General features: G+C 52.9%; 7 protein-coding genes across 7 annotated transcripts; 4 read left to right on the forward strand and 3 right to left on the reverse strand.

Moving 5' to 3' along the window:
* Positions 1 to 1,641: 1,641 nt before the first annotated feature.
* LY79DRAFT_639840 (multicopper oxidase) lies at positions 1,642 to 3,653 on the forward strand (the record flags this gene model as incomplete). The annotated part of the gene is made up of 1 exon (XM_060562327.1): positions 1,642 to 3,653. The coding sequence occupies one exon, from the start codon at positions 1,642 to 1,644 to the stop codon at positions 3,355 to 3,357; it is 1,716 nt and encodes a 571-aa protein (XP_060409944.1). The 3' UTR covers positions 3,358 to 3,653.
* Positions 3,654 to 5,903: 2,250 nt separating this feature from the next.
* Positions 5,904 to 8,574, forward strand: LY79DRAFT_566197 (major facilitator superfamily transporter). Its single transcript, XM_060558797.1, has 8 exons — positions 5,904 to 6,391; positions 6,452 to 6,482; positions 6,541 to 6,585; positions 6,644 to 6,702; positions 6,761 to 7,039; positions 7,097 to 7,153; positions 7,206 to 7,460; positions 7,519 to 8,574. Exons 1-8 carry the CDS (start codon positions 6,173 to 6,175, stop codon positions 8,104 to 8,106), a joined length of 1,533 nt encoding a protein of 510 aa, XP_060409945.1. The 5' UTR covers positions 5,904 to 6,172; the 3' UTR covers positions 8,107 to 8,574.
* Positions 8,575 to 8,587: 13 nt separating this feature from the next.
* LY79DRAFT_639844 (uncharacterized protein) lies at positions 8,588 to 9,327 on the reverse strand (the record flags this gene model as incomplete). The annotated part of the gene is made up of 3 exons (XM_060562328.1): positions 8,588 to 8,783; positions 8,850 to 8,971; positions 9,109 to 9,327. 3 exons carry the CDS (start codon positions 9,325 to 9,327, stop codon positions 8,615 to 8,617), a joined length of 510 nt encoding a protein of 169 aa, XP_060409946.1. The 3' UTR covers positions 8,588 to 8,614.
* A 2,805-nt stretch (positions 9,328 to 12,132) lies between these two features.
* Positions 12,133 to 13,379, forward strand: LY79DRAFT_639845 (family 62 glycosyl hydrolase; the record flags this gene model as incomplete). Its single annotated transcript, XM_060562329.1, has 2 exons — positions 12,133 to 13,275; positions 13,329 to 13,379. 2 exons carry the CDS (start codon positions 12,133 to 12,135, stop codon positions 13,377 to 13,379), a joined length of 1,194 nt encoding a protein of 397 aa, XP_060409947.1.
* Positions 13,380 to 14,758: 1,379 nt separating this feature from the next.
* Positions 14,759 to 17,024, reverse strand: LY79DRAFT_706521 (high-affinity methionine permease; the record flags this gene model as incomplete). The annotated part of the gene is made up of 9 exons (XM_060565028.1): positions 16,727 to 17,024; positions 16,431 to 16,670; positions 16,281 to 16,376; positions 15,966 to 16,222; positions 15,800 to 15,893; positions 15,564 to 15,738; positions 15,373 to 15,509; positions 15,067 to 15,319; positions 14,759 to 14,999 (listed from the first exon to the last, which is right to left on the reverse strand). The coding sequence occupies exons 1-9, from the start codon at positions 16,983 to 16,985 to the stop codon at positions 14,759 to 14,761; spliced, it is 1,752 nt and encodes a 583-aa protein (XP_060409948.1). The 5' UTR covers positions 16,986 to 17,024.
* Positions 17,025 to 18,289: 1,265 nt separating this feature from the next.
* Positions 18,290 to 19,887, reverse strand: LY79DRAFT_593345 (uncharacterized protein; the record flags this gene model as incomplete). The annotated part of the gene is given in 7 exon segments (XM_060561545.1): positions 18,290 to 18,485; positions 18,542 to 18,877; positions 18,906 to 19,100; positions 19,176 to 19,435; positions 19,445 to 19,551; positions 19,613 to 19,744; positions 19,782 to 19,887. Coding segments are annotated over 7 exon segments (1,332 nt in total).
* Positions 19,888 to 21,278: 1,391 nt separating this feature from the next.
* On the forward strand, positions 21,279 to 23,715 carry LY79DRAFT_706523 (serine carboxypeptidase). The gene is made up of 4 exons (XM_060565029.1): positions 21,279 to 21,574; positions 21,635 to 21,920; positions 21,978 to 23,412; positions 23,473 to 23,715. The coding sequence occupies exons 1-4, from the start codon at positions 21,437 to 21,439 to the stop codon at positions 23,483 to 23,485; spliced, it is 1,872 nt and encodes a 623-aa protein (XP_060409950.1). The 5' UTR covers positions 21,279 to 21,436; the 3' UTR covers positions 23,486 to 23,715.
* Positions 23,716 to 24,183: the final 468 nt, after the last annotated feature.

Genomic DNA, 24,183 nt, shown 5'->3' on the forward strand with positions numbered 1-24,183 from the left:
TTGCAACTCTACGGGGGAAAACACCACAATCGGAAACGAACCAGTGGCATCGCATGATAACGAGGCTCAGACTCCACCTCCCACTTTCCCGATATCCCACGAGTCAGAAACTATTCGTTGTTTGCTGACCGGAACGGGCCCTTTCAAAGGGGCGTTTCTTTCAGCCACGATTTTTCCTCCGATATGTAGAAGTGGCAAGGTTCTTGATGGGGCGCGGCTGAGAATTTCATCAATAATTGAGATGTTATAGATCTGGTCCCCCACCGCTAGTTCCCGATATGGTTAGTTTCTACATGGGACTACGTAAGGGGAACGGATTTGTAGCAGTTTACGTGTGCTGAGGTACGTGGACAAGGTGGTATACTCCGTACTTACTCTTAATACAGTTAGAAAGCGCACGTGTACGGTAAAGGGGCCACGAGATTAACCTCCACTGCAAGGACTAGGGATCTCTCGTTGAAGAACTGTGGGTGATCCGACTAAGGCAGCTCTCGGCCGAAATGGGCAAAGTCAGGAGGTAGAACGTTTGACATGACTGTCACAAATAAACACCGGACAACTTTATTTACGGGCCATTTACTCTTATTGCTAGACATTGGTAAGCCCAACGCAAAAAGAGCACTTGGGATTACCGTAACACACTGTATCAAACAAGAATTATTGCAGCAATGCTATTACAACATAGAGACCCTTTCGGATTTCATACGGAGGCGCCCGCCAATAATTTAGCAAAACGCCAAGACGTAAAATTGGAGCTCCCTAGGCGGAGTTCTTCCTAGAGGCCAGCCATGTGGTCTAGTCAGTTCGAAGATAGGGGTAACTGCGTACAATCTGGCATGATAAAGTTGATAGGGCGATTTCGCTTCTTTCGTCTTATTGTCGTGGGCAACGGCCATTGACGGCTCCTCCGCACATACTTGGTAGAAGTCGGCGAGACCGGCTATCGGGGGCTTGACTACATGTATGCACCGGCCGATCTCGCATGCTTACATCTGATAGTATGCAACCGATCCGCTGGAACGCTACTGCAGAGCCACGGCCCACGGCTCGTAGTGAGCCTTTACCCCTAGCATTCGTCTTGCATCACGATGTAGCATTAGCTGCTTGCAGACTAGTCTAGCTGAGGCTCAAGATACGCGTACTTGGCACCACTTTCGACTCCACTTGTTTACTCGTGCCCTCGGGACTTACTCACCCTGTACCAGGTGAAACTCCACAGCATCTCCATCACCGTGGAACGACGCTACCTCTTTCGGATGAATCATGCGATAAAATGACGATCTGCAACCTATCAGGGGCCAATGCGGGCGGCGAATGGGTACCGGATGTCACGTACTCGATTCAAGCCGCCTCGACCGGGGTCGACCGATTCGAAAGAGGAAGCACGTTGCAACAACTTCAACGGAAACACAGAGATTTGTCGTTGTAAACAGGTGAGGTTCTCGTGAGCCGCTCGTAAAGTCGACTTCACCTGCGGGATACTTAAGTTCCCGCCATCTGCCGCTCACTTAGTACTATTATCAACCACTCACTCACCAACACAGGTTGACTGCGCTTACATTCGCTACACTCTCATTCTTTACGCATCAACTTGTCAAACAGTCGTTCGTTTTGCCTTGCATTTGGCACACATACCAAATAATGTATCGATCTCTGCTCTTGGCCGGCGCCCTCGCGGGCTCCTTGGCCTCTGCCTTGCCTTCCTTCGGCTCCCTCCCCGAGCCAAAGTTATTCCCTCGTGCTGCTTGCAGCGGCAACACTGCGAGCACGAGAAGCGAGTGGTGCGACTACTCCGTCGACACTGACTACAACAATGTGGTGCCTGACACCGGCGTCACTCGCGAATACTGGCTGGAGCTGACGGACGTTACCGTTGCGCCTGATGGAGTTCCTCGGTCTGCAATGGCCGTGAACGGCTCCATCCCGGGACCTACCCTCTTTGCCGACTGGGGCGACACCGTCAAGGTTCACGTCATCAACTCTCTTACAACTTCTAACAACGGCACCAGCATTCACTTCCACGGCATCCGTCAAAACTACACCAACCAGAACGACGGCGTCAGCTCCATCACTCAGTGTCCCACTGCTCCCGGTGAAACCATTACCTACACCTGGCGCGCGACCCAGTACGGTTCGACTTGGTACCACTCTCACTTTGCTCTCCAGGCGTGGCAAGGTATCTTTGGCGGCATCGTCATCAATGGCCCTGCCACCGCCAACTACGATGAAGATCTCGGCATGCTCTTCCTGAACGACTGGGATCACCAGACGGTCGATGAGCTCTACTATAGCGCCCAGGCCGGCGGTCCCCCCACTTTGGACAACGGCCTCATCAACGGCACCAACGTCTATGGAGATGACGGCTCTTCCTCCCAGACCGGCCACCGCTACAACGTGACGTGGACCGCTGGCACATCCTACCGCATCAGACTCGTCAACGGTGCCGTCGACACGCACTGGAAATTCTCAATCGACAACCACACCATGACGGTCATCGCTGCTGACTTGGTTCCCATCACCCCCTTCACCACCACGGTCCTCAACTTGGGCATGGGACAGCGCTACGACGTCATCGTCACCGCGGACCAGGCCAGCACCGCTGACAGCTTCTGGATGCGTGCCATCCCCCAGTCCGCTTGTTCCGACAACGACAGCACCGACAACATCAAGGGTATCGTCTCGTACACCAGCACAATCACCACCCCCACCACTACTGGCTACTCGTATATGGACGGCTGTGACGACGAGACGGACAACCTCGTGCCCCATGTCGCCAAGAGTGTCTCCAACGCCGACATAACCAACCTCCAGACCGCTAGCGTGCAGAGCAACTCCGCCGGTCTCTTCAGGTGGACCCTCAACAGCACCAGCATGGTGGTCGACTGGGCGCACCCCACGCTGGAGTCCGTCATGGGCGGTGTTACCAGCTGGGAGAACGACGACGCCGTCGTCGAGCTCGCCGAGGCCAACCAGTGGGTCTATTTTGTCATCCAGACCACGATCCCCGTCCCTCACCCCATCCACCTTCACGGCCACGACTTCTTCGTTCTCGCCCAGGGCAGTGGCACCTACTCGGACTCCGTCGCGCTCAACACCGCCAACCCTGCCCGCAGGGACACAGCCATGCTGCCCTCCTCCGGATACATCGTCATGGCATGGGAGACCGACAACCCTGGCGCATGGCTCATGCACTGCCACATTGGCTGGCACACGTCCGAGGGCTTCTCGATGCAGTTTGTCGAGCGCTACAGCGAGATTGCGGCCATCACGGACAACTCCACTCTGACCGACACTTGCAGCGCTTGGACGACTTTCCAGGAGGAGCACGATATCGAGCAGGAGGACTCTGGCGTTTGATTCGCATGTTTTCAATCCTCGGAGCGGGTAGACCCCAGCTTGGACCGGCGCGATTTTCTTCAATGTCAATGATTCGAATAATGCATTGCTCTTTTTATTTCATTTGTGCTTTTACGGGCGATTTTTTTCAAATGTTAACGATTCGTATAAGGCATGGCTCCTTTTATTTCATTCATGCTTTTACGGGTTAGACAAGCAGACTCTGATCAGGGGAAGAAGGGAGATGTAAGATGTAAAAGGGAAGATATACAGCCTGTATCGCTAGATCTGAGGAGTCAGGCGGAAATTTGATAACGAATTATTACTTAAACCTTTACCCTTGTTCAAAGATGGTGAATTGCTAATACTAAGGGTGGCCATTGGCAGAAATCAATTGTTTTGCCACCATCACGCCACAGCTAAACTGGTGTCAATTTCAGTAACAGGATACATGAGTTTATTGTGAGAAATCTGCCTGAGGACGCCGAGAACGAAGAACATCAGAACGAGGCGTCAAGTTGGTGTTGTGCCATAAACTTTCATTAGGATAAGAGACTGGAATGTCAGGAACCATAAGTTCCAGACACCGACAGTCAACTTCTTTTTTTTTTTTTTTTTTTTTGATCAACTTTGGCCCTTCGGGTTACCTTAACTCAGTTTCACTTTGAGTTAGTTGTTAGGAAGATTCATCAACTGTCCTTTTTTATATGAGAACTTCTAATTACTAACCTGCCATGAGTAAACCAGTCTTGGAATCAAATTGGCCGTCATCATCAGACTCAACACAAGATGCACGCACTCGACTCATATCCATTTCTTACGAACATCCAGGGTTAACGCCAAGTCCTACAAGTATCACTCCAATTTCGGATGGAAATATATTCTATGAGATAGCTAGTCATAAATTCGCTATTAGTTCTTGTTCGCAAGACGCGTCATCACCATATTGAGCCTCTGAACGAAATGCATGCGTTGTCATGAAAGCGAAAACTCTTTTTCTTTTTTCTGTGCTTATAATGCTTTGGAAGTTGTGGTTTTTGCCTTGTTTACGCCGGAAAGGCTGGTAAACCTGGGTTCTTGACCTGGAGTTGATATGGTACTCGTCGTCGTGCAGATATTGTTAGCCATCCTGAGTGATACGGATGTTGGACTTTGTCTCTGAATGTCTGACGATGGCCTTGGAGCACAAGCGGTTAGATGGCTCCTGGCATGTGAAGATGCCGAGTGGATAAGTCAAAACATCCAGGATGTCCAACTCTGCCGTGACTGAGCAACCACCAATGGCTTTGCTAGCGCGAATGAGTTTATATGGCCGACGAATGATCGCCGAGCTGGGGGACTCTTAACGTGGTTCTTTGAGACGCTTTCTGGTAAAGCATGACGAATTCTTTAAGTCAAAAGTCGTGTCCGTCATGACGATCATCTAATTGTCTACGCGCCCCAATAGTTGGCTGTGCATACACCCATTCAATGGAGCGAAAACCGAGAAACCATCCTTCTTGTGTGTGAATCATCTGCTATCTAGTCAGACACAGGCTGAGCAGGATACACTGATCGAGGATAAAAGACATTGTCCAGCGGCGTCCAAAGCTTCACTTTCTTTTCTCTCGTCACTACCAACCGATTCGCACTTTTACCATTTACAAGATCCTCATTTAGCTCCCATGCACACATGTCCGCTCAGAAGAATCTCCGCTCTCTCGCCGTTGATAATGTGGCAGCTTGCCAGCAGCAACGCGAGGCTGGTGGCAGCTGTCAGAGCTTCGTTCTCAGAAAAGATCCATCGTGTAACACCTCGGTGACGGCTATACGTTTTCTCTGCTTCACACGCACACCCCACAGCCCAGAGTCAACCTGATGGCGCGAAAAGGGCTGCTTTGATGTCGCCGGGCCCATGATGCGCCGGCAGGATGACCGTCCCCCTTTCCTGAGATCATGCACATAGCGAATCGTCATGTTTTCCACGAAAAACTGTCTCTGCTCACACTGGAACATTGTTGAAAGCAAACGGCTTGCCGAAAGGGGCCAAAGGCGCTGGAAGTCGGGTTCATGGTAACAAGGGGACGCAGGTCTGTTGTCTGAGGTTAATAAGCTCCGCCGCCGATCGGTCGGCTAGGCCATCTCGGCTCCAATAGCGGTCAGACGGGGAAGCGCACATTCTAGCCGCAGAGACAAGAACTTTGGCCAAGTCGAAAAGGTGTGAGGAGGTTGCCCTTAACCTTAAATAAGCACAGCCAAGTCATTTAATATGATTCACCGGATGGGGAAGTTGGGGAACTTTGAGGGGCCGCAGTACTTGGTATATCCCAGTCGCTGATGTCGCCATCGATTTAAACATGTCGTGATTATTATCAACCAATCAGACCATGAGAAGACTTGCTTGATCCCCCATCGCTGTTGGAGCAATCCGCCCGGCAACGATAGCCTGCAACGGTAGCTAGGCGATTACAGGCATGAGCCGCCGGGGAATGTCATCATGGATTGATGATGCCATACGGGCCTGGGAAAACGGCACTCGAAAGTGCTGTCAACCTATCAGGGAGGTGATTAAACATCAGAGTTATCAAGGAGCCCATAGCAAAGTAAGCCCAGTCAAGCATCCTGTTCGCCATTATCACCCTGCATTATTAATATCTCATGAGGGCCTGATCCATTCATTTACATCGGGTCTCTTAGGAGTCGCATTGAAAAGCCGTGCGCAGCCACAGACTTTCTTCTTTCCACGACATTGCCAGTCTCAAACTCGACTTCAGGTGAAAACGAGACCGCTCCGTCAGCTGAGCGATACCGGACGTTCTTCCATCTTCCAACAACAAGCCAGCAAATAAAAAAAGGTATGGGGAAACCAAGCAGTGAACCAGGAACATCGCACACGCGCCTTACGATGAGCGCGACCGCGGCCCCCCCGCCTGAAAAGGCGCTGGACGCGCCAGCAAACGATAATACGAGTGGCGCGGACAGTCCTTCTGAATTCGAAGTCGGGGACGAGGGCGTCAACACGAAAGCGTTACTGAGAAAGATAGACGCCAAGCTTCTCCCAGCCGTAGGAATCCTGGTGAGTACCCCCGACGCGTCGTGTTACTTTGTGACGTGCACTAAAAAGAGACCACACAAGTATCTGCTTTCGTTCCTTGACAGATCCAACGGTAAATCCTTGAGCAAATCCTTAAGATGACCATGCGCAAGGTTCTGACACCATCGCAGTGGGCAACGCCAGAATCGAAGGGCTCACCGATGACTTGCACATGAGTAAGTAGCAGATGGTTGGACGATTGGGCATGTGTTCGGGTTATTTAACGAGCGATAGCTGGCAACCAGTACCTTACTGGGTTGACTTTGTATTTCATCGGTTACGTTTTATTTGAAGTGAGTTGTCGGTGCCTTCTTTGGAATCCATGTTCAGATGCGCTGACCACCCGTCTAGATCCCATGCAATATCATCCTCAAGAGGACCACGCCGAGATTCTGGCTTCCGTCACTAACAATTGCCTGGGGAATTGTTGCCACGCTCATGGGAATCGTGACGAACATGGCCGGATTCTTTGTTGCTCGCTTCTTTCTCGGCGTCACGGAGAGTGGGCTCTTCCCTGGTGTTGTGTACTACTTCTCCATGTGGTACAAGCGCCGCGAGAGACAGTATCGCATCTCACTCTTCTTCAGTGCTGCGTCTCTTGCCGGGGCTTTCGGTGGTATCCTAGCTTGGGTAACTGATAACCAAGTAAGTCATTTTGCAATGAGAATGCGTGCTGATTCGTCTTAGGGTATTGGTCACATGCGAGTTGTTTGGGATAACGGCTGGAGATGGATCTTCATTTTGGTCCAGAATCCCCTCCTCATGCCTTTCGAGGATGAGTGCTAACTATCAATAGGAGGGTATCGCGACGGTCGTCATCGCGATCGGCGCGTACTGGTTCATTCAGAACTACCCCGACACTGCCAAGTTCATATCCGAAAAGGAGCGTCACTTCATCCGAGCCCGGCTTGCCGCTGACAGCGATGCGACCCACAACGAGAAGTTCACTTGGGGAAACGTCGTGGAGGCGATCAAGGACCCCAAGTGCTGGTTATACGGTCTTGCTTTCCACACCATGAGCTTACCACTTTACACGTTCTCCCTCTTCATCGTACGTGTTCCGTGATGAATCTGCAAGTTACAGTGAGCAGAGTGCTGATCGCGCCTAGCCCACCATCATCAAGAATCTCGGCTACACCGCCGCCGTGGCGCAACTTCTGACCATACCGCCGTACGCCCTCGCCTTCCTCACGACCCTGACTGTCGCAATCTATTCTGAGCGCACAGGCCGCCGCGCGTTCTTCATCATGGGCTCGTCTGCCTTCGCCGCCGTAGGCTATATCATCCTCCTCGCCAACGGCGACCCGACCGGGAAGCCTGGCGTCTCCTACCTCGGCACCTTTTTCGCGGCGGGAGGGATCTACCCGGCCACCGCCCTCGTCCTCTCGTGGCCAGCCATCAACGTTTCCGGCCAGACCAAGCGGGCCGTCGGCAACGCCATGCAGATTACTATTGGAAACTTGGGCGCTGTTCTCGGGACGCAGCTCTACCGTTCCAACGATGGGCCGAGATACTTCGTCGGGCACTCTTTTGCGCTGGGATACCTCCTTGCCAATGTTGTTGTCTGCGGCATCTTGTACGTCGTGCTCAAGCGCGAGAACACGAGGAGGGAGGCCATCGCCCCGGAGGTCCAGGCGATCGGCGACTTGACGGATTGGCCTGGAGACAAAGATCCCAGATGGAGGTTCCAGTACTAGAGACAACATAACTTCTTGAATGGCAGGACTGATGTTAGATTCAACAGGAAGGGGCTGGATTCTTGCGGAAGGCTGCGAATCATAAAGATCGATTGTCTCTGTAGCTAAGAACATGCTTTGACGATAACTAGATGTAGTTATATCTCATAGAGCTCGTCCTAGATGCCAAATCCTAGCCATTGAAAGTCCCAAGGGCCTCTAGAGGAACCACATCGGTCAAATGACACAACACATTTCAAACAGGGTCCCGAGCTCGGAGGCCCGGAGGCCACGGGATAAAAGACTTTTGATGATGTTGACGCATCGACATATGTCCTCAAGCTGCAAAATAAAACCCCTTTTCATAGCTCGGAACCATTTACTCTGTTGAAAGGCAATGTTTTGTCGAGGAGAGGGTTGGATAGCCAGGCAAGGCTAAGAACCAACAGAGGATACCCATCCGTCAAAGTTGAGAACATACAGACAGACAACAAAAGCCAACCTTTGAGGGGCATCGGATTTCTCAGGATCATGCGCCGACGTATCCAGGAAGGCCATACTTATCTTTCCAGCAGTACCACGGCATGGCGTATTTTTCATGACAGGTGTACCATTTCGGTTCATCTTGCGGGTCATAACCTCCGATGGGCTTCCAATAGGGAGGTTCGAAACAGAGATTTCGGGAACCGGGTTTGACCCTTTCCGGAACGTTAGAGTCCATACCACTAAACATATTACATAAAGACAGAGTAATAATGACTTACTTGTATCTCCAATTCCAGTATGTATGCACACCGCCCCGGTCAGGCTTGCACATCAGCTCTTTTTTCATTCCATCCATACACTCTTCGATATCGATTTCGCGCGTCTCACCAGCGCCAATCATCTGAGATAATAACGGTTAGTGAGTGCTCATCAAACTCCAAATTTAGCAGTATAAGTGATGCTCATGCTGGCAACGGTCTTGGAATGACGCCACAAGGGAATGGTGTAAAGGAGGCATAGTTGGGGTACAGTGACTACCTTGAGTTCAAAACTCCAAGACACATCGATTTTGTCCGTCACACAGACTCTCTGGGCTTCCAGCCTGTTGTATTTGCCGCTTAACTGGCGGCATACATCGCCAAGGTCGAGAATGCTTTGATTTCTACTGTAAGATCCTTGCCTTCCGTTCGTGTAGCATAATCCAAAGGCAATGGAGAAGTAAGAAGTGATGGCCAGTAAGATGTAGCGGACGTGCATTCTGCTAGAAAATGGGTCGGAGCGTGCAGCTTGCAAGTGACTGAGTATGATTATCTGGTAATCCCAGATGGCTCTATGGAATCAAGGAGGGTATCGTGATCGCTTAAGTGCTATCTGGACCCTTACTATACTGATGGTAATCGTTTCAAGGCGGTTCCTTCATCTCAAAGGCATCTCCGGTATAGTAAAGGGATTTAGCCACGCGGTAATTCATTGCTTCTTTTGACAAAAGAAATGTGAGACTAATCAGCAAGGGAAGATATGTATTCTACATCGTGAAAGGCAGAGCTGCTACTCTCGGTCGATCTTAGCAAGGGAAAAGTAACCATCAAAGGTATTGGTGTTCCAATTCAATCGGCAGGGGTGAAATCCCTCAGAGATAGGACGTTTGTGTGCTTGCAAGCAAGGGCAAGCAAGGGGCATTCGGAGGTGATGTCTAAAGGCTTAACAAATAATACACCCTCCCTGGACATATGCAGTAACCAACAGCAAACTTGTTCTTTAATATAGGACCCCTAGGGCTGATGTTTTCAATGTGATTCATTGAAAACAATTACCTGATGAATCGCTATCCAGCTTAAACGACCGAGGGTTGTTTCTCTTTCAAAGACATCTTTGAACTCGAAGCACAGATAGAAAACATATAAGCTTTGTGAGCGGGAAAACTTCAGAGCTAGTCCCGAGAACGAGAAGAACCAGGTCCAAGTCTTTAAAGAACGTTGCGGAAATAGCAACAAGAAACTACACAACTTGTTGCCGAAAACATACAAACATATACTCATTGCGATCTCCAACAACCAAGTGCAGATGTTCATATCCATTTGCACAAGATGAGGTTGATTGGAAGATTCAAGTATCATATCTCTGATCTGACAATCAACCTCGTAACGAGAGCAATGGTCGTTTCTCGCAGTCTGTAGGTAATTAACGCAACTAAAGGAGTGTCATCTTATGATTTGACGTTTTCCTCATAGCCTGAGTTTCTATGTTCTCCTTATTGTACTCCGCCCTGTTATGCTTTGCGGTTATGTGTGGCCGATCTCAGTGTAGCTCACCTCAAATCAGTAGCATCTCAACCGGCATAATTATCCTGCGTGTGTGACATCCACATGTCTGACAATCCTTCGGTGAAGAACAGCTACACCAGCTTGCCCTGTCGTTCACTTTGAAAGTCAGGTACAAGGTTGGAGATGGACCTGGCCACCCAAATAAGACAATTGGAATGCCCGTGGCATGTACCTGACCCCTCCACAAAGAGCAATACCAACAACCACATTCACAGCGGTTGAACAATACGAAGGACGATCCATAAAATTAATCATATGAGTCTTGGCATTCCAACCAAGAAATAAATTCGCCACTTCACCACCATCCCCTACACTCTCTTTTGGCCTCGGAAGACCTCCCGCCAACATATTTATTATTGTTTTGTATGTACATATGCTCAGTGTAAACACCTGTCACGATGTGATATAAAGCGTTAGTTGTGTTGCTGCGACTAACGGCGTCGTTTTTAGCGCGACAACAGCCTTACAATAAGGTGAAGATCGGAAGTCTTGCCAGCAAGATCAGGACGGAGCACTCAAAAGCCCAATATACACGTGCCACTGTTGCTCTCAACGTCGCTTGCACTCACCTGGCTAATTTCTTGTGCTTGGAATTGTGGCTGTGATCCTTCGTTTCGGTGCTCCAGCTGCGTTACAGACACCAGCTGCCTCGATGCCTGGAAAGCGATGTCAAGAGCTCATGCTTCCATTCGCGCGGCAGCATTTCTTCTCGATAATGTATTTCAGCTCGTCAGAATAGATACACGCTCCTTATTTAGCTAGCGCAGCTAAACAAGGTTTGCTACCCTTGAACATTCGTGTCTTCTACCGCCGGGCTCTAAACGATCTGTGGAGTAAAGATTCAAGCGCAACTACAGGGAATCGATGGCCTGTGCTGGCTCGAACACTGTTGTCTTAGACAACCTCGTTTGATCAAACGCCTTTCTGTGAACGATTCGACGAAACGCTACGGGCGAGGTCAATAGATCCTTTGCCAAGTCTTCGTGTAGCCGGCTATATTAATCTCCTGACTTCAAGACTTGTTTGGCGCAAGTCCATGCTGTTGTGTGTGGGGCAGTCGAATGGATGGATTAATCTAGGCCCGTGACTCAATATTTATGTGGCGATGCCTCCACGCACCATCGTGACATCGAGAATATGCTCTGTAAATTTCTGAGTGGAGCGGCTGGCCTCTACCTATCGGAACCGGGTAATTGAGCTGATATTTGAGTGGCACCTGGGTAAAGTCCCTCGCTTTCTCCATCGGTCTTGGGAGTTGGAGTGACAACCTATGGTAGCATGGGTTGGTGTTCATTTGCCTGGCAGGTTTTTATTGGTGCAGAAACAGTCTGCCATCTGAGATGGCCACGCAAACTACACAAGTTTCCTGCGCCCAGCTTTCAATTTGGAAGCACTCTTCGGGGACCATGCGTCCGTCGCTCTTCTATGGCCTTTCTGCGGGGGATACCTCGTGCTCTGTACCGATAGATTGGCTTGAATCTGCGCAGAGCGCCTCCCGGACTATACGAGGCGTTCGTTTAGGCTTCGCGGCCGCAATTCGTGCAATTCGCAAACCTCATTCGTGCAAACAACAAGTCACCGGAGCAATTTAACCTACAAGGCACAGAAGAGCCTCCGTGGAACCATGGATCGGCTTTATAAAGACCATCATCGTCTTCTATATGAGCTCGCCCAAGGAGTCGGATAGCGTCGAGCCCTTGTCAACTCATCATTGTACCCTCCGAGCCAACTCACCGCAATGAGACTTTTTCAGTCCAACGCCGACTTCCTGTCGGCTGGCATCGCGCTCCTCGCTTCGGCGGGAGCTGCCGTGGCGCAATGTAGCCTTCCCTCGACGTACCGCTGGTCATCTAGCGGCGTACTGGCCACTCCGAAGTCCGGATGGGTCTCGCTCAAGGACTTCACAACCGCTCCGTACAACGGCCAGCATCTCGTCTATGCCACAACCCACAACTTCGGGGACTCCTGGGGCTCGATGAACTTTGGTCTCGTCTCCAGCTTCTCGCAACTGGGCTCGGCCGCCCAGAACACAATGAGCTACGGGACTGTTGCGCCGTCGCTCTTCTACTTCGCCCCGAAGAGCATCTGGGTCCTCGCCTACCAGTGGGGAGGGAATGGTGCGTTCTCGTACCGGACGTCCACGAACCCCACCAATGCGAACGGCTGGGGAGCCGTGCAACCGCTGTTTACCGGCACCATTTCGGGATCCGGCACGGGTCCGATCGACCAGGCAGTCATTGGTGACAGCACTACCATGTACCTGTTCTTCTGTGGCGATAACGGCAAGATTTACCGCGCGAGCATGCCTATTGGCAATTTCCCCGGCAACTTTGGCTCGGCATCGACAGTCGTTCTGAGCGACACCCAGAACAACCTCTTTGAGGCAGTCCAGGTGTACACGCTGCAGGGCCAGCAAAGATACCTCATGATCGTCGAGGCGATCGGTTCCCAGGGACGCTACTTCCGTTCGTTCACGGCCACCAGCCTTGGCGGTGCCTGGACTGTCCAGGCTGGTAGCGAGAGCAACCCCTTCGCCGGCAAGGCCAACAGCGGAGCTACTTGGACCAACGATATCAGCCACGGCGAGCTGATCCGCGTCAGCGCCGACCAGACCATGACCATTGATCCCTGCAAGCTCCAGCTTCTCTACCAGGGACGCTCGCCCTCCTCTAATGGAGTCGATTATGGTCTTCTGCCTTACCGCCCTGGCCTGCTTACTCTTACGAACCCTACTGGAAGCTCTCCTCCCAGCACTCCTCCCAGCACTCCTCCCAGCACCCCGCCCTCCACTCCACCGTCCACACCTCCCCCTAGTAGCGGCACCGTTCCTCAGTTTGGACAGTGTGGCGGCGAGGGCTGGACCGGAGGAACTGTTTGCCAGGTATTTGAGCAGCCTCCTCGCAATGCATTGACTAGTTGCTAACGTATAAACAGAGCCCTTACAAGTGTACCGTATCTAACCAGTGGTACTCTCAGTGTCTTTAAAGGATAAGTAGAGCAAAGATATGTGTATCGAAGGGTCGTTCAGTGGAGGTTCCCTCGTTATGGTAAATCTCTGTAGAGGAACATCTGATGGGAGGCATGATTGGAGCGAGGAGTCAACTTGTCACGTACACTACGATATATGGGCAATGTGTCATCGTATGTTGATAGTGAGCGAGCGGGTACTTATTGAACTGTCTCCTTGTACTGGACGTTCCTAGGTGCGATTGGAGAAGCACCTTGCCTATTTGAAGTTGATCCCAGTACAGTCTATATGATGGGAGTTTCCTCTGCACCAGATTCTTCCTTACGCCACGTGAGGTGCGTGTATCTCTCTACCAAACTCCGTGTTGCGAAAGAGGTTTTATAATATTTGCCATGTACGATCCATATTTACGCTCGATCAGTTTGAATCATGATGCATAAACCCGTGATTGACCGTATGGGAGGAGGCGTCGATGGTAACCCAACAGGTCCGGACGGGATGCTCCAACTGAGCGTTGCAATCTACTGTGCCGGTTCACCGTTTGTATCCAGGTTGCTAATTACATAGAAAACATAGTTCCTCACTGGAAATCTACGGCTAAATGAAAACGGTTTGCTGGCTGGGGTGTGTTTGCTCTCCATGTTGCGGCAAGCAAGGGGTACGCTGGATGTTTGCAGCTTCTTATCGACCGAGGAGCCGATGCCTTAGTCCAGTCTCGACCAGGAAACATTTCAAGACCTGCTGTACGCATCGTAAAGAACATCCAATAAAACAACGGTTGGACGAGAGGTCCAAAAGTTTATTATTACATGTTGTTGACAATGCCGCTTGCGTCGCCACCCTCCTCGGGGTCTAGACGCATGTCAGTGGACCACAAAGAACACGTCCTATTTCTTTGGGCTGCGGAAGATGATTAAAATGAATTAATGGGACTGCTTCGGCCCCATGTAATTTCTGTTGGCGATTCTAGAGAAGATAGCGGCACGGCTCTGGGCATTTTTTGCCCAACTTGAAAAGAGAGTCAACCGGGAGAGGACTCGTTCGCTTAGTAAAAAATTGCCATGTTATGCAGAACCATTGGTTCTGTGTACTCTCAAACTCGATTCCCGAATTGGAAATGACTACATGTATTAATGTAAGAATGAAGGAAAACATGTGTGCCGCTGTTCAAAGAACAGACCTTGAGTGAGTCGTAGTCATTGGGTTTCACACTTTGAATGTCGGTTTCTGGCGAGAAGCAATCCTTTCAACAAGAGAATGGAAATGAATGGTTCCTCCCACCAACTCTGACCTTTAGTAGCCAAAGATACAAATAGCGTACCGTCCTTCTGCTGTTGGACACTGCGAACTAGGCTGTCCCATCTTGACAATGCAGTTATCTGAAGCTCACATTGTATTAAACAGAAGGACCTTTCTTCTTCTCCTCCGTAGGTTGTTCACTAGGGGTCTGTTGCAAAGACCTTCCCACTTGATCATGGGTTGCATCCCATTCGGCGAGCTCGGCAAAAGGCACCTTGACGAGCTTGTGGCTCTGTGCGCCATCCGCCAGCTCCAAGACTTGCTGACGAATTTCGTATCCCTTCAGCTTGGGAACAGCATAAATCCAGAGCCAATAGTAGACGCCACAACCCACCAGGCTAGTACTTCACGTTAGTCTTGTGGGAACGCCAAGGAGAGAGGTGCCCCCAAATTATCAGCACTCACATCCCAATGCCAGCGACAACGTAAGTCGCGTACCAGAAGCTGACGTCGCCGGCAAACGGACCGCCGTCAGGCGGATACCAGGGCATGACAAGGAGGTAAACATCCTTGGCGATATTGAAGATAACGATAACATCCCACGTTTTGAAAGCAGGCGGGGGCAGGTTAAAACTTTTGCGCCGCCATCGGACTACGTACAGGCCGGCCGACATCAAGAACCCGAAGAAGGCTGACGGGTACACTTTCAAATCAGCAACTGGGTCATGGTTAGCGCATGGGGGATAATTATTTGTCAACGGTGTGACTGACTAAAGTCAAAGGCATCACCAGCGGGCGGTGCGACGACCATGATGACAGTCAACATCCACTTAACAAGATACGGGCCCAGAGTTGTACCGAACGGCCTCGTGGAGGCCCAAAATCTGGGATATGGCAGAACTCCCTGTCTGTAAAGTCTGATTAGTAACTGGCACCGGGTGTTGACCTCGGAGCACTCGTACCTCCCACACTCCCGAAGCATGCGAGAAGATCCGATCAGGACAGTCAGGAGGTTGCCGAAAGAACTCAAGGCAATCAAGAAGTTGAGACCCCTGACGGCCCGGCCGGAGCCGAACACATTCCCGAAGAACAAGCTTGCAGCAATTTGTTTGGCAGCGGCGAGATCTGCTTTTGGAACTGAGGTGTGCCTGTCAGTACTTGAGTCTTGGCCAGAGGGATTTCAGTCACATCAGCTTACCAGCAGCGAAGTAGGCTATATTGGCCAACAAGTAGAGTACAGTAACAATTGACAATGCGATCCACCCGTTCTTTCTAATTTGACGAACCGGATCCTGGGAAGCTAGTCAGTATAGCCCCGGTAAACAGAAGAAAGGTCCAGGTCTGGGTTTCGTGGTTCAGCATACCTTCACTTCATTCACCACATTGAAAGCGTTCTCGTATCCCGAGTACGAAAATATGATTCTGTAAAGTGCATTCGTCAGACCGTACGCCGTTGCCTCTCCTTCGAACGGGTTTTTGAAATTGGCATGCGGCTCGGGAACCCTGGTGTGTCCTCCGAGAACCACCAGACCCGTGATCGAGATGAAGACCAATGTAGCGAGTTTGACAACGCCGATTCCATTGGAAAATCGGTAGGCGAAGGTATTATCGAGTGCGACAACTGGCAAGTTGATGTTAGCGTTGGTGACATTGACACCACGTTCAAATGGAAGGCTTACCTAGAGTGGCGACTGTGAACCCAGCCACAGCAACACCTTTAAGCTGCCATGGGCTAGGTTCTACACCCGCTACCCTGAAAAGGTATTGCGAGAGTACTGTGATAACTCAGTGTTCGCCACGAGCAGTCTTTTCTGCATGGAAGGGATTACTGATTGCATTGCCACTGCTGAACGATAGAGCAACAGACTGAAAAGCAAAGGCAGTTGGGAACAGCCATTTCGGTCGCGGCCAAGCTTGCTCGAGGTAGACGACTTCGGATCCAGACCGGTTGGGGAAGTACGAAGCGAACTCGAGGTATACCGAAAACGAGGCGATCGAGGTCAGGAAACCAAGAGCCCAGTAGACCATGCTGAGACCCACAGACCCTGTGCCCTTGAGGATGGACGAAGCTTCGCGCCCGGCCTCATCAGCAACGCACACTGCGAAACCTGGGGATGCGGCTCACGAGTAGAGTATACTCCAGTACCGATCATCATGCCAATGTTAAGAAAGATGATCGTGATCGGACCAACGCCGTATCCAAGAGGAGAGCTGGTTTCGACCGGTGCCCCGGAGGCTTCCTGGTAGGAGGGGCCAGAGTTGTTGCCGCCCTTCTCGACGACATAGTGAAGACTGCCATCCGTGACATCAGGCCCGCGTCCCGAAGTGTCGTCGGGACTGACATTGTGAGTCCGGCGATTCAAAGGCCGTCTCAGGACCGACATCGTGAGAACCTGAGCTTGGCCCGCGCAAGCCGATATCAAGAGAGAGCAAAAGAAGTAAAAGGAAGGAATCTCAATGATGCTATTTTCATCTGCCAAGTATTATTCATGAAACCTGCTCGGATACCGAGCTTGTGAAACAAGATGGGACGGCTGGACCATATAAACAAGCTCATGCCGTCGCGTGGGGGATCCCGTCGTGTTTGGTCCCAAGCCCACCTCACAGACCCCCTCTTCACACGTGCCTAACATGCTTGGACCGATTTTCATCCCCATAAGCATCAGAAAATTTCCTATGGGGCTGTTTTGTCTCATCCTAACTCGTATTTCCGACGGCACGAGCCCATCAGTTAGTGAGGGATTGCAATTCCCTCACAGCTGCGAAAAGATGGCCTCTGGAGTCGCTATACACTTCTCTATGTCCGACGTGATGATGGCTGTCCGTTCTATAGTCACTCTCCAAGATACCAACGACGTTGACAATCCAGCCAGAGGCGACTCATTCTGGACAATGCCATCCAGTGACGACAAGTCGGTGCAGCTCCATTGGCTCAGCAGTCGTCTGACAAGCGTAATGAAGGACGCATCCCTTGATTCTGTCGGCGTCGGGATCAACATAAACTCGTGGAGACACATCGCGATTGCCTGGAAAAAGCGGTCTATTACCCACGTGGGGCCTTCAGGTGACGAATCATTCCCAAAGGCATATGCCAACAGTCACAGAGACGACATAATGGGTGCTCAGCTTGCAATCTGGAGTTCCAATAACATGACTGAGGAGATGTGGCGATAAGACAAGTTAAGTGTAACGGCGCGCCTGCGCAGGATGATGAGTTCGGCAGCTGTCGGTCTAGATGCCATTCTTGCTACGCGCAAGTCATTTGTTTGACGGAAGCGGTCGGTTGAGCAACTGGTATGGTCATTGTTGGTTGCCGATTCGAACCCCCCTTGTCTTGACCTGGTCTTCTACCACTTCCCACGTCGACGTCATTCAACCCTAGCAAGATGTCATTGGGTTCAGTGGAACCAACAGTACGATGTTCAGGCCAGGGCCTGAGCTCCGAGGTTGATGTGCGGTTTGGCTACTCAGATATCACGATAAACCCGTCTTTACGATAAAACAAGTCATGAACTATGCGATTGCGAATCAAGTGTCTATTTGCACCACAACATTGATGGAAGGTTTTGGAATAGCACGATGTAAAGCAGAATTCTTGCATTGTATGTCTTGGCCAGACGCGTGGTCTAGATAGGTATACAAATGAATAGCCGGGTATCAAAAGGATACCTGATGGAAGATCCGTCCATCAGAATGCCGAACTAGTAATATCCTCCTCAGGCTTGGACTCCCCTCGGCTTGCGCTGCGGATCTGGGGCTCAATGGGGAAAACAGACTTCTCCGGGGTCACGCCGGAGTAGACGCGATCCCAGCGGTCTCTCAGCGCCTCGGGGGTCTCCCAAGCGTTCTGGGGGTCTCGAAGCCAGAGTCGGATCAGATGAGGCCTTGTATAAACAGTCAGCACTCGGGTACTCTTTGCCTGTTGTTATGTGCCACTTACTGCTTATCGTCAGAGTTCAACTTCACAAAACCCCCGCGGGCGTGGAAGATGCTCAAGTTGTTGGCGTACTGGATATCGCCCTTGTGAAAATCCAGGGAGGCGGCGGACTTCTCGGCGAGAAAGTGGAGGGCATCCAGGGCCTCGGCCTGCGCCTCCGCGATGGTCGGGATGTCGGCCGACCGCGGCAGGCCCCAGTAGCCGGTGAAGACTCGCCGAGCGTATTGAATGATGAGGCGCTCGGACTTGCCATCAGCTGCCGGTTGATGGTGCAGGAGGGTTCTGCTGCTGTACGCCCTGCCGTCCTTCCCGAACCTAATCCAGGTTTTAGCCAGATCCCTACAATGCACATCAGACGAAAAAGGACTTACTCATCAGATCCGGCCTGGTCCTTGCCAGCTCGTTGTAGACGTGCCAGCTGCTCGACAGAAAACTCTGGCCGCCTTCGGCGGCTTCGCCGAGGGCGAAGAGCGCAATCACATCGCCCGCGTCTGTGTGGAAGACCTGCTTCTCCGTGGTGTACGCCGGCGCCCCGATCCGGTGGGACAGAATAGGCGATCTGCTACAGACCCATTTCAGAAGTTAGAATAGGTTATAGGGCCCAGGGAGATCCAAGTCTTCTGTCACGATGCGGAACAGGTGTAGCAATCCACCGTAGGGGTCGGAACGGATGAGGTGTTCGACATGTTCACGTCCAAGATTGACGATATCCTCATCAGGCTCTCCCTCAGGGTGGACCGGAACACCACCCTCTTCGGTGCCTTCAGGGCGAGTGCCGGAAGGGTCTAGAGTATCAGCAACCCCCTTTGCGGCGAATGTCTTCTGACGTTGGACGAGGGAATCGATAGTACTATCGGCAATGACTTCAAGGGCTTGGGCCTCTTCGGTTTCGACTTTCTAAAGGACGATGTTGTGGACGTCAAAGGACACGAGCATGCCCTCGCGCATCGTGGTGTTGGTGCCGAGGAAAGGGAAAGTCTCTTGGCTAATCTCGCCCAGTGGCTTCTTCAAAGCTGAGTTTTAAGTGAGTGACTGATACGTCGATTTTGTAACGCGAATGTGGAGTTCACCTACACTTGAAGTGGTTGAGTGCCTCGTCGATCTCTTTTTGATCGTCCTCCGTGAGAACACAGTTCCAGTCATAGTGCTCAGCCAATGTCTTGCCATCCCAGACCAGCTTTGACTCCAGGTTCTGGGGGAAGCCATCTGGCAATTGTCTTGTTGAGTCTCTCCTGCTCCTGACGACGTTTTATCCGAGCCAAGTAGTTCTCGTAATTAGGGGTGTATGCGATGTCTGGCTGGCCCGGAGGACCAGGAAGTGATGGTGGCTGAACTGCAGCGGCTGCCATGGTATGTATGTACTCAGGTTATAGTCTTTGAAATATGATTTCATTTAATTTCCCACGTTGAATGGGATTTAAATGGGAATTTAACCGCTTTTATCACTGGCCGGGTCAGATGAGAAGCGGGCACGAGACGACGCCCTAAGCTTCATTCGAACGTTCGTAGGTGGAGAGCATCAAATGACGAAATGGCTCGGAGGCCTATCCCGTGGTAAGGGCCTTGTATAAACGTCGTGGCACTCGTCAGGTGAGCCAATGAGAAAGTATCATCATGGGAATTGCATTTGTCAGACAACCTCCTAGCTGCACCGAGCACGCGAACCAAGCAGCTGTTCTTGAGCTCTCAATGGCTGCAATAGGCCTTGCTCACTTTTGCCATTCGGCCCTGAGAAGGCGTCGTGCCGCGTTGTGTTGCGGCTTTGCGGGGAAGACTGAAACACGATTCGACGGCGTCATCCTCCCGCTGACGTCGCAATCGGAAGCCAATCTCCTTGCGTGCAACGGGACGGGCGATCGTCTGCGGCGCACAGTCGGAGTTTATTCGCAAGATGTGGCTTGGGAACAGGGCCAAGCTCCGAGATGATGGCCCGGCTGGCTGTGGAGGCAAACCAAGCCCTGGCCGTAATCCGCCTAACCAACGGGTCCGCATATATCGTAACGGAGAACCGCCGTCCCCACCCGGTCCGGTCCGGGTATTCCGGTCGCGACCCACCAAAACGGCCGAATGGGGTCGTTTCCGGCGCGGAGTGAGCTCCCGCTCCTGACATAAATATGCCGCTGCATGCTCGGTAGTCGTCAGACATTACGGTCCATCAGTCAGGTCCATTTTCCAGGCTCTCTTTCAGCATGGAGGCAGTGGAAAAAGGGGACAAGAAACCCCAAGAGAATGCAATCCGCCAAACTGCAGAGTGTCAAGTCACCGAATCCACGAATCCGTCACCGCGTGGGCTGACGTACAAAAAAAGCCGACTTCTGGCCCTCGACTGCGACTAAAATAGCTGTTGGGGGGGGGGGGGGATTACCTTTGGCCCTCAACGGATGATACATTAGGAGCGGAATCCTCGCCTCGCCTCTTTGATTCGCCAAAGCATCGCGTCGTTCCGACGGAGACCCGTATCACAACCCAACCCAACCCCTTTCGTCCATCGTTATTTGGCTTTCGCAAGCATCACTTCGCTCAGATGGGGGGTCGTGACACGGGTAGTGTAGGCTTCTCCAGCCGAGTCTTGGCCCTCGTCCGACCTTTTCGTCGACCCCGCACCCCCCCCCCCCCCCCCCCCCCAGCCCCTGTACCTTTCCTCCGCAGCCGATACGGCTTCTGCAAACCAGATAAGACTCTCTTGGCAGTGCGACTCGCTCGGCATACGACGAGACGATGGTGATTCACTGGCGATTGACGTGCCCAAGTAGGAAGGTGCTGACGGGAGAGGGAGCGGGGAAGAGTTGACAATGGGTAAATATAATGTAGCTCACCATTGCCGACTGAACGTTATCGAGGTTGCTATCCTCTCTGTGGCCCCTCCTGCTTGTCAATCTCTTCTGCGGACGCGCCAAGATGAAGTCTCGGCTGTCCATCCTCGCCCTCGCCGGCACGCTTCTCCGCTCCTCGGTGGCCCAGTTTCCCCCGAGGCCCGAAGGACTCACGGTGCTGCGATCCAAGTTCGGTCAAGGGATCGAGATCAGTTACAAAGAGGTACGTGTTTCCCTGTCCGAAGCCACAAGCGGGCGCGAAAGGGTCTGACAACGCCGCCAGCCCGGTCTGTGTGAAGAGGCCAAGGGCGTCAAGTCCTACGCCGGGTACATCAAGCTCCCGGCCGGGACCCTCGAAGGCGTCGGCCAGGCGCAAGACTACGAGATCAATACTTTCTTCTGGTTCTTCGAGGCCAAAGAAGACGCCCAGAACGCCCCCCTGTCCATCTGGATGAATGGCGGGCCCGGCAGTTCGTCGATGCCCGGCATCTTCAACGAGAACGGCCCGTGCTACATCAACAAAGACTCCAACTCGACCCGGCCGAGCGAGTGGTCTTGGAACAACAAAGGTAAGGAAAGGAGCGCTCTTTGACACGGCGATCCTCCGCCGCTCACACTTCTCCCAGTCAACATGTTGTACATCGACCAGCCGGTCCAAGTTGGCTTCTCGTACGACTCGCTGCGCAACGTCACCGTCGACCTCTTCGGAGGCACCCAGACGCTCAACGCGTCCAGCCCCGTGCCGCCGCAGAACGCGACCCTCAGGACGGGGACCCTGCCGAGCGGGAACAGGAACGCCACGAGCTGGGGGAGCCGCAACGCCGCCATCGCGCTGTGGCACTTCTCCCAGGTCTGGTTCCAGGAGTTCCCCGGCTACCACCCCAGCGACGGCCGCATCAGCATCGCGACGCAGTCGTACGGCGGCCGGTACGGCCCCGCGTTCGCGGCCTACTTCCAGGAGCAGAACGAGAAGATCAGGAACGGCACCTGGAACGGCACCGCGGGCGAGAGGCACATCCTCAAGCTCGACACCCTCCTCATCGTCAACGGGTGCGTCGACCGGCAGGTCCAGTGGCCGTCGTACCCGCGCATGGCCTTCAACAACACGTACGGCGTCGCGGCGGTCAACGAGACGGTGTACCGGGGCATGGTCGACGCCTACGGCAGGGCGGGCGGGTGCCGCGACCAGATCGACGACTGCCGCAGGGTCTCGGCGGTCTACGACCGGGAGAACACGGGCGCCAACGCCACGGTGAACGGCATCTGCCAGGCGGCCGAGTCGTACTGCACGCGGCACGTCCGCGACCCGTACCTCGACGTGTCCGGCCGCGACTACTACGACGTCACCCAGGTCGACCCGACCCCGTTCCCGCCGCCGTTCTCGGCCGGCTTCCTCAACCGGCCGCACGTGCAGGCCGCCCTCGGCGTGCCGCTGAACTGGACGGGCAGCTCGGGCGCGTCGGCGGCCGCCTTCCGCGGCATCGGCGACTACCCGCGCCCCGGCTGGCTCGAAGACCTCGCCCGCCTGCTGCACGGCGGCGTCAAAGTCGCGCTCATGTACGGCGACCGCGACTTCGCGTGCAACTGGATCGGCGGCGAGGACGTCGCGCTCGCGATCCCCTGGGCCGGCCAGAAGAACTTCGCCGCCGCGGGCTACGCGCCCCTCCAGACGAACTGCACCCACGAGGGCGGCCGGGTCCGGCAGTACGGGAACCTGTCCTACATCCGGGTGTACCAGGCCGGGCACGCCGTCCCGGCCTACCAGCCCGAGTCGGCGTACCGCGTCTTCAACCGCGCCCTGTCCAACAGGGACATCGCCACCGGGAGCGTCGACACGGCCCGGAACCAGACGTACAGCACGCAGGGGCCCGCCGACACGTTCGGCATCAGGAGCGAGGCGCCGCCCCAGTACGAGGACTTTTGCTACGTGCTCGACACGAGCACCTGCAGCCCGGAGCAGGTGGCGGCGCTCCGCGCGGGGACCGCCGTCATCGAGAACTACATCATGATCGAGCCCGCGAGCGAGCGGGGCGCCGCCCCGGGAATCGAGGCGAGGGACATGTAAGTCACGCCCGCCCGTGTGGAGTGCGCTCGATGTGTATGCTGACTACCGTGCTACAGCCTCGATGAGTAATAGAGACTTGGTTGTTGAGAAGAGCCGTTGGGGTGTAGAGAGCATGGGTTGATTGACGAGTCTTGCAGATTCATGCCGGGCCAGCCGCGCGCTCGTAGAGTAACGATTCTAACCGAGGCGGGCGTGTGAGTTGCAGAGGTCCCCGGAGAAACAATGCATCCCACCACCGCACCTCTATCGAGATATGTGCCCGGAGGTGCACCAATAACAATCGCATTAACTCTTTCACTATACTCTGATACTCTTCTTGAGTGGTCCGCTCAAGCAAATAATCAGGAAATCGTAGTCGGGTCGTTTTATTTTCCAAGCCGTCGGATTAGACAGGGACTTAGTATGGCCTCTATAACACGCTCTGAGCATCATCTTCCCAATATCCGCCTCCGGTCATCATCCAGCGCGGCTCTCTGCAGTGCGAGGTTAGACAGCCATGCTGCCACGGGTATGGGGACACGGCCCTTCTGCGGCATCTGCCCAGATGTCATTGGTGTAGGCGCACACCAATATCCCATTCCTGTCGGTTTTCTTGTTAGATCGGATGTGGTCATGTTGCGTTGGGTGCTCACGTGAATGAAGCGGCCCAACTCGATCCAGTTCTCCCAAGTTGTCGTCTTCGAGGGAGCAGCTCACCCAGCGAAGCCGGCTTCTTGTACGGGTTAATACGTATGTGAAAAGTCCGTGAGCAACGGGATCGACTTGGA

This window comes from Colletotrichum navitas (genome assembly GCF_030913465.1).
Source record: "Colletotrichum navitas strain CBS 125086 chromosome Unknown LY79scaffold_76, whole genome shotgun sequence".
NCBI classification, from domain to species: Eukaryota; Fungi; Ascomycota; class Sordariomycetes; order Glomerellales; family Glomerellaceae; genus Colletotrichum; species Colletotrichum navitas.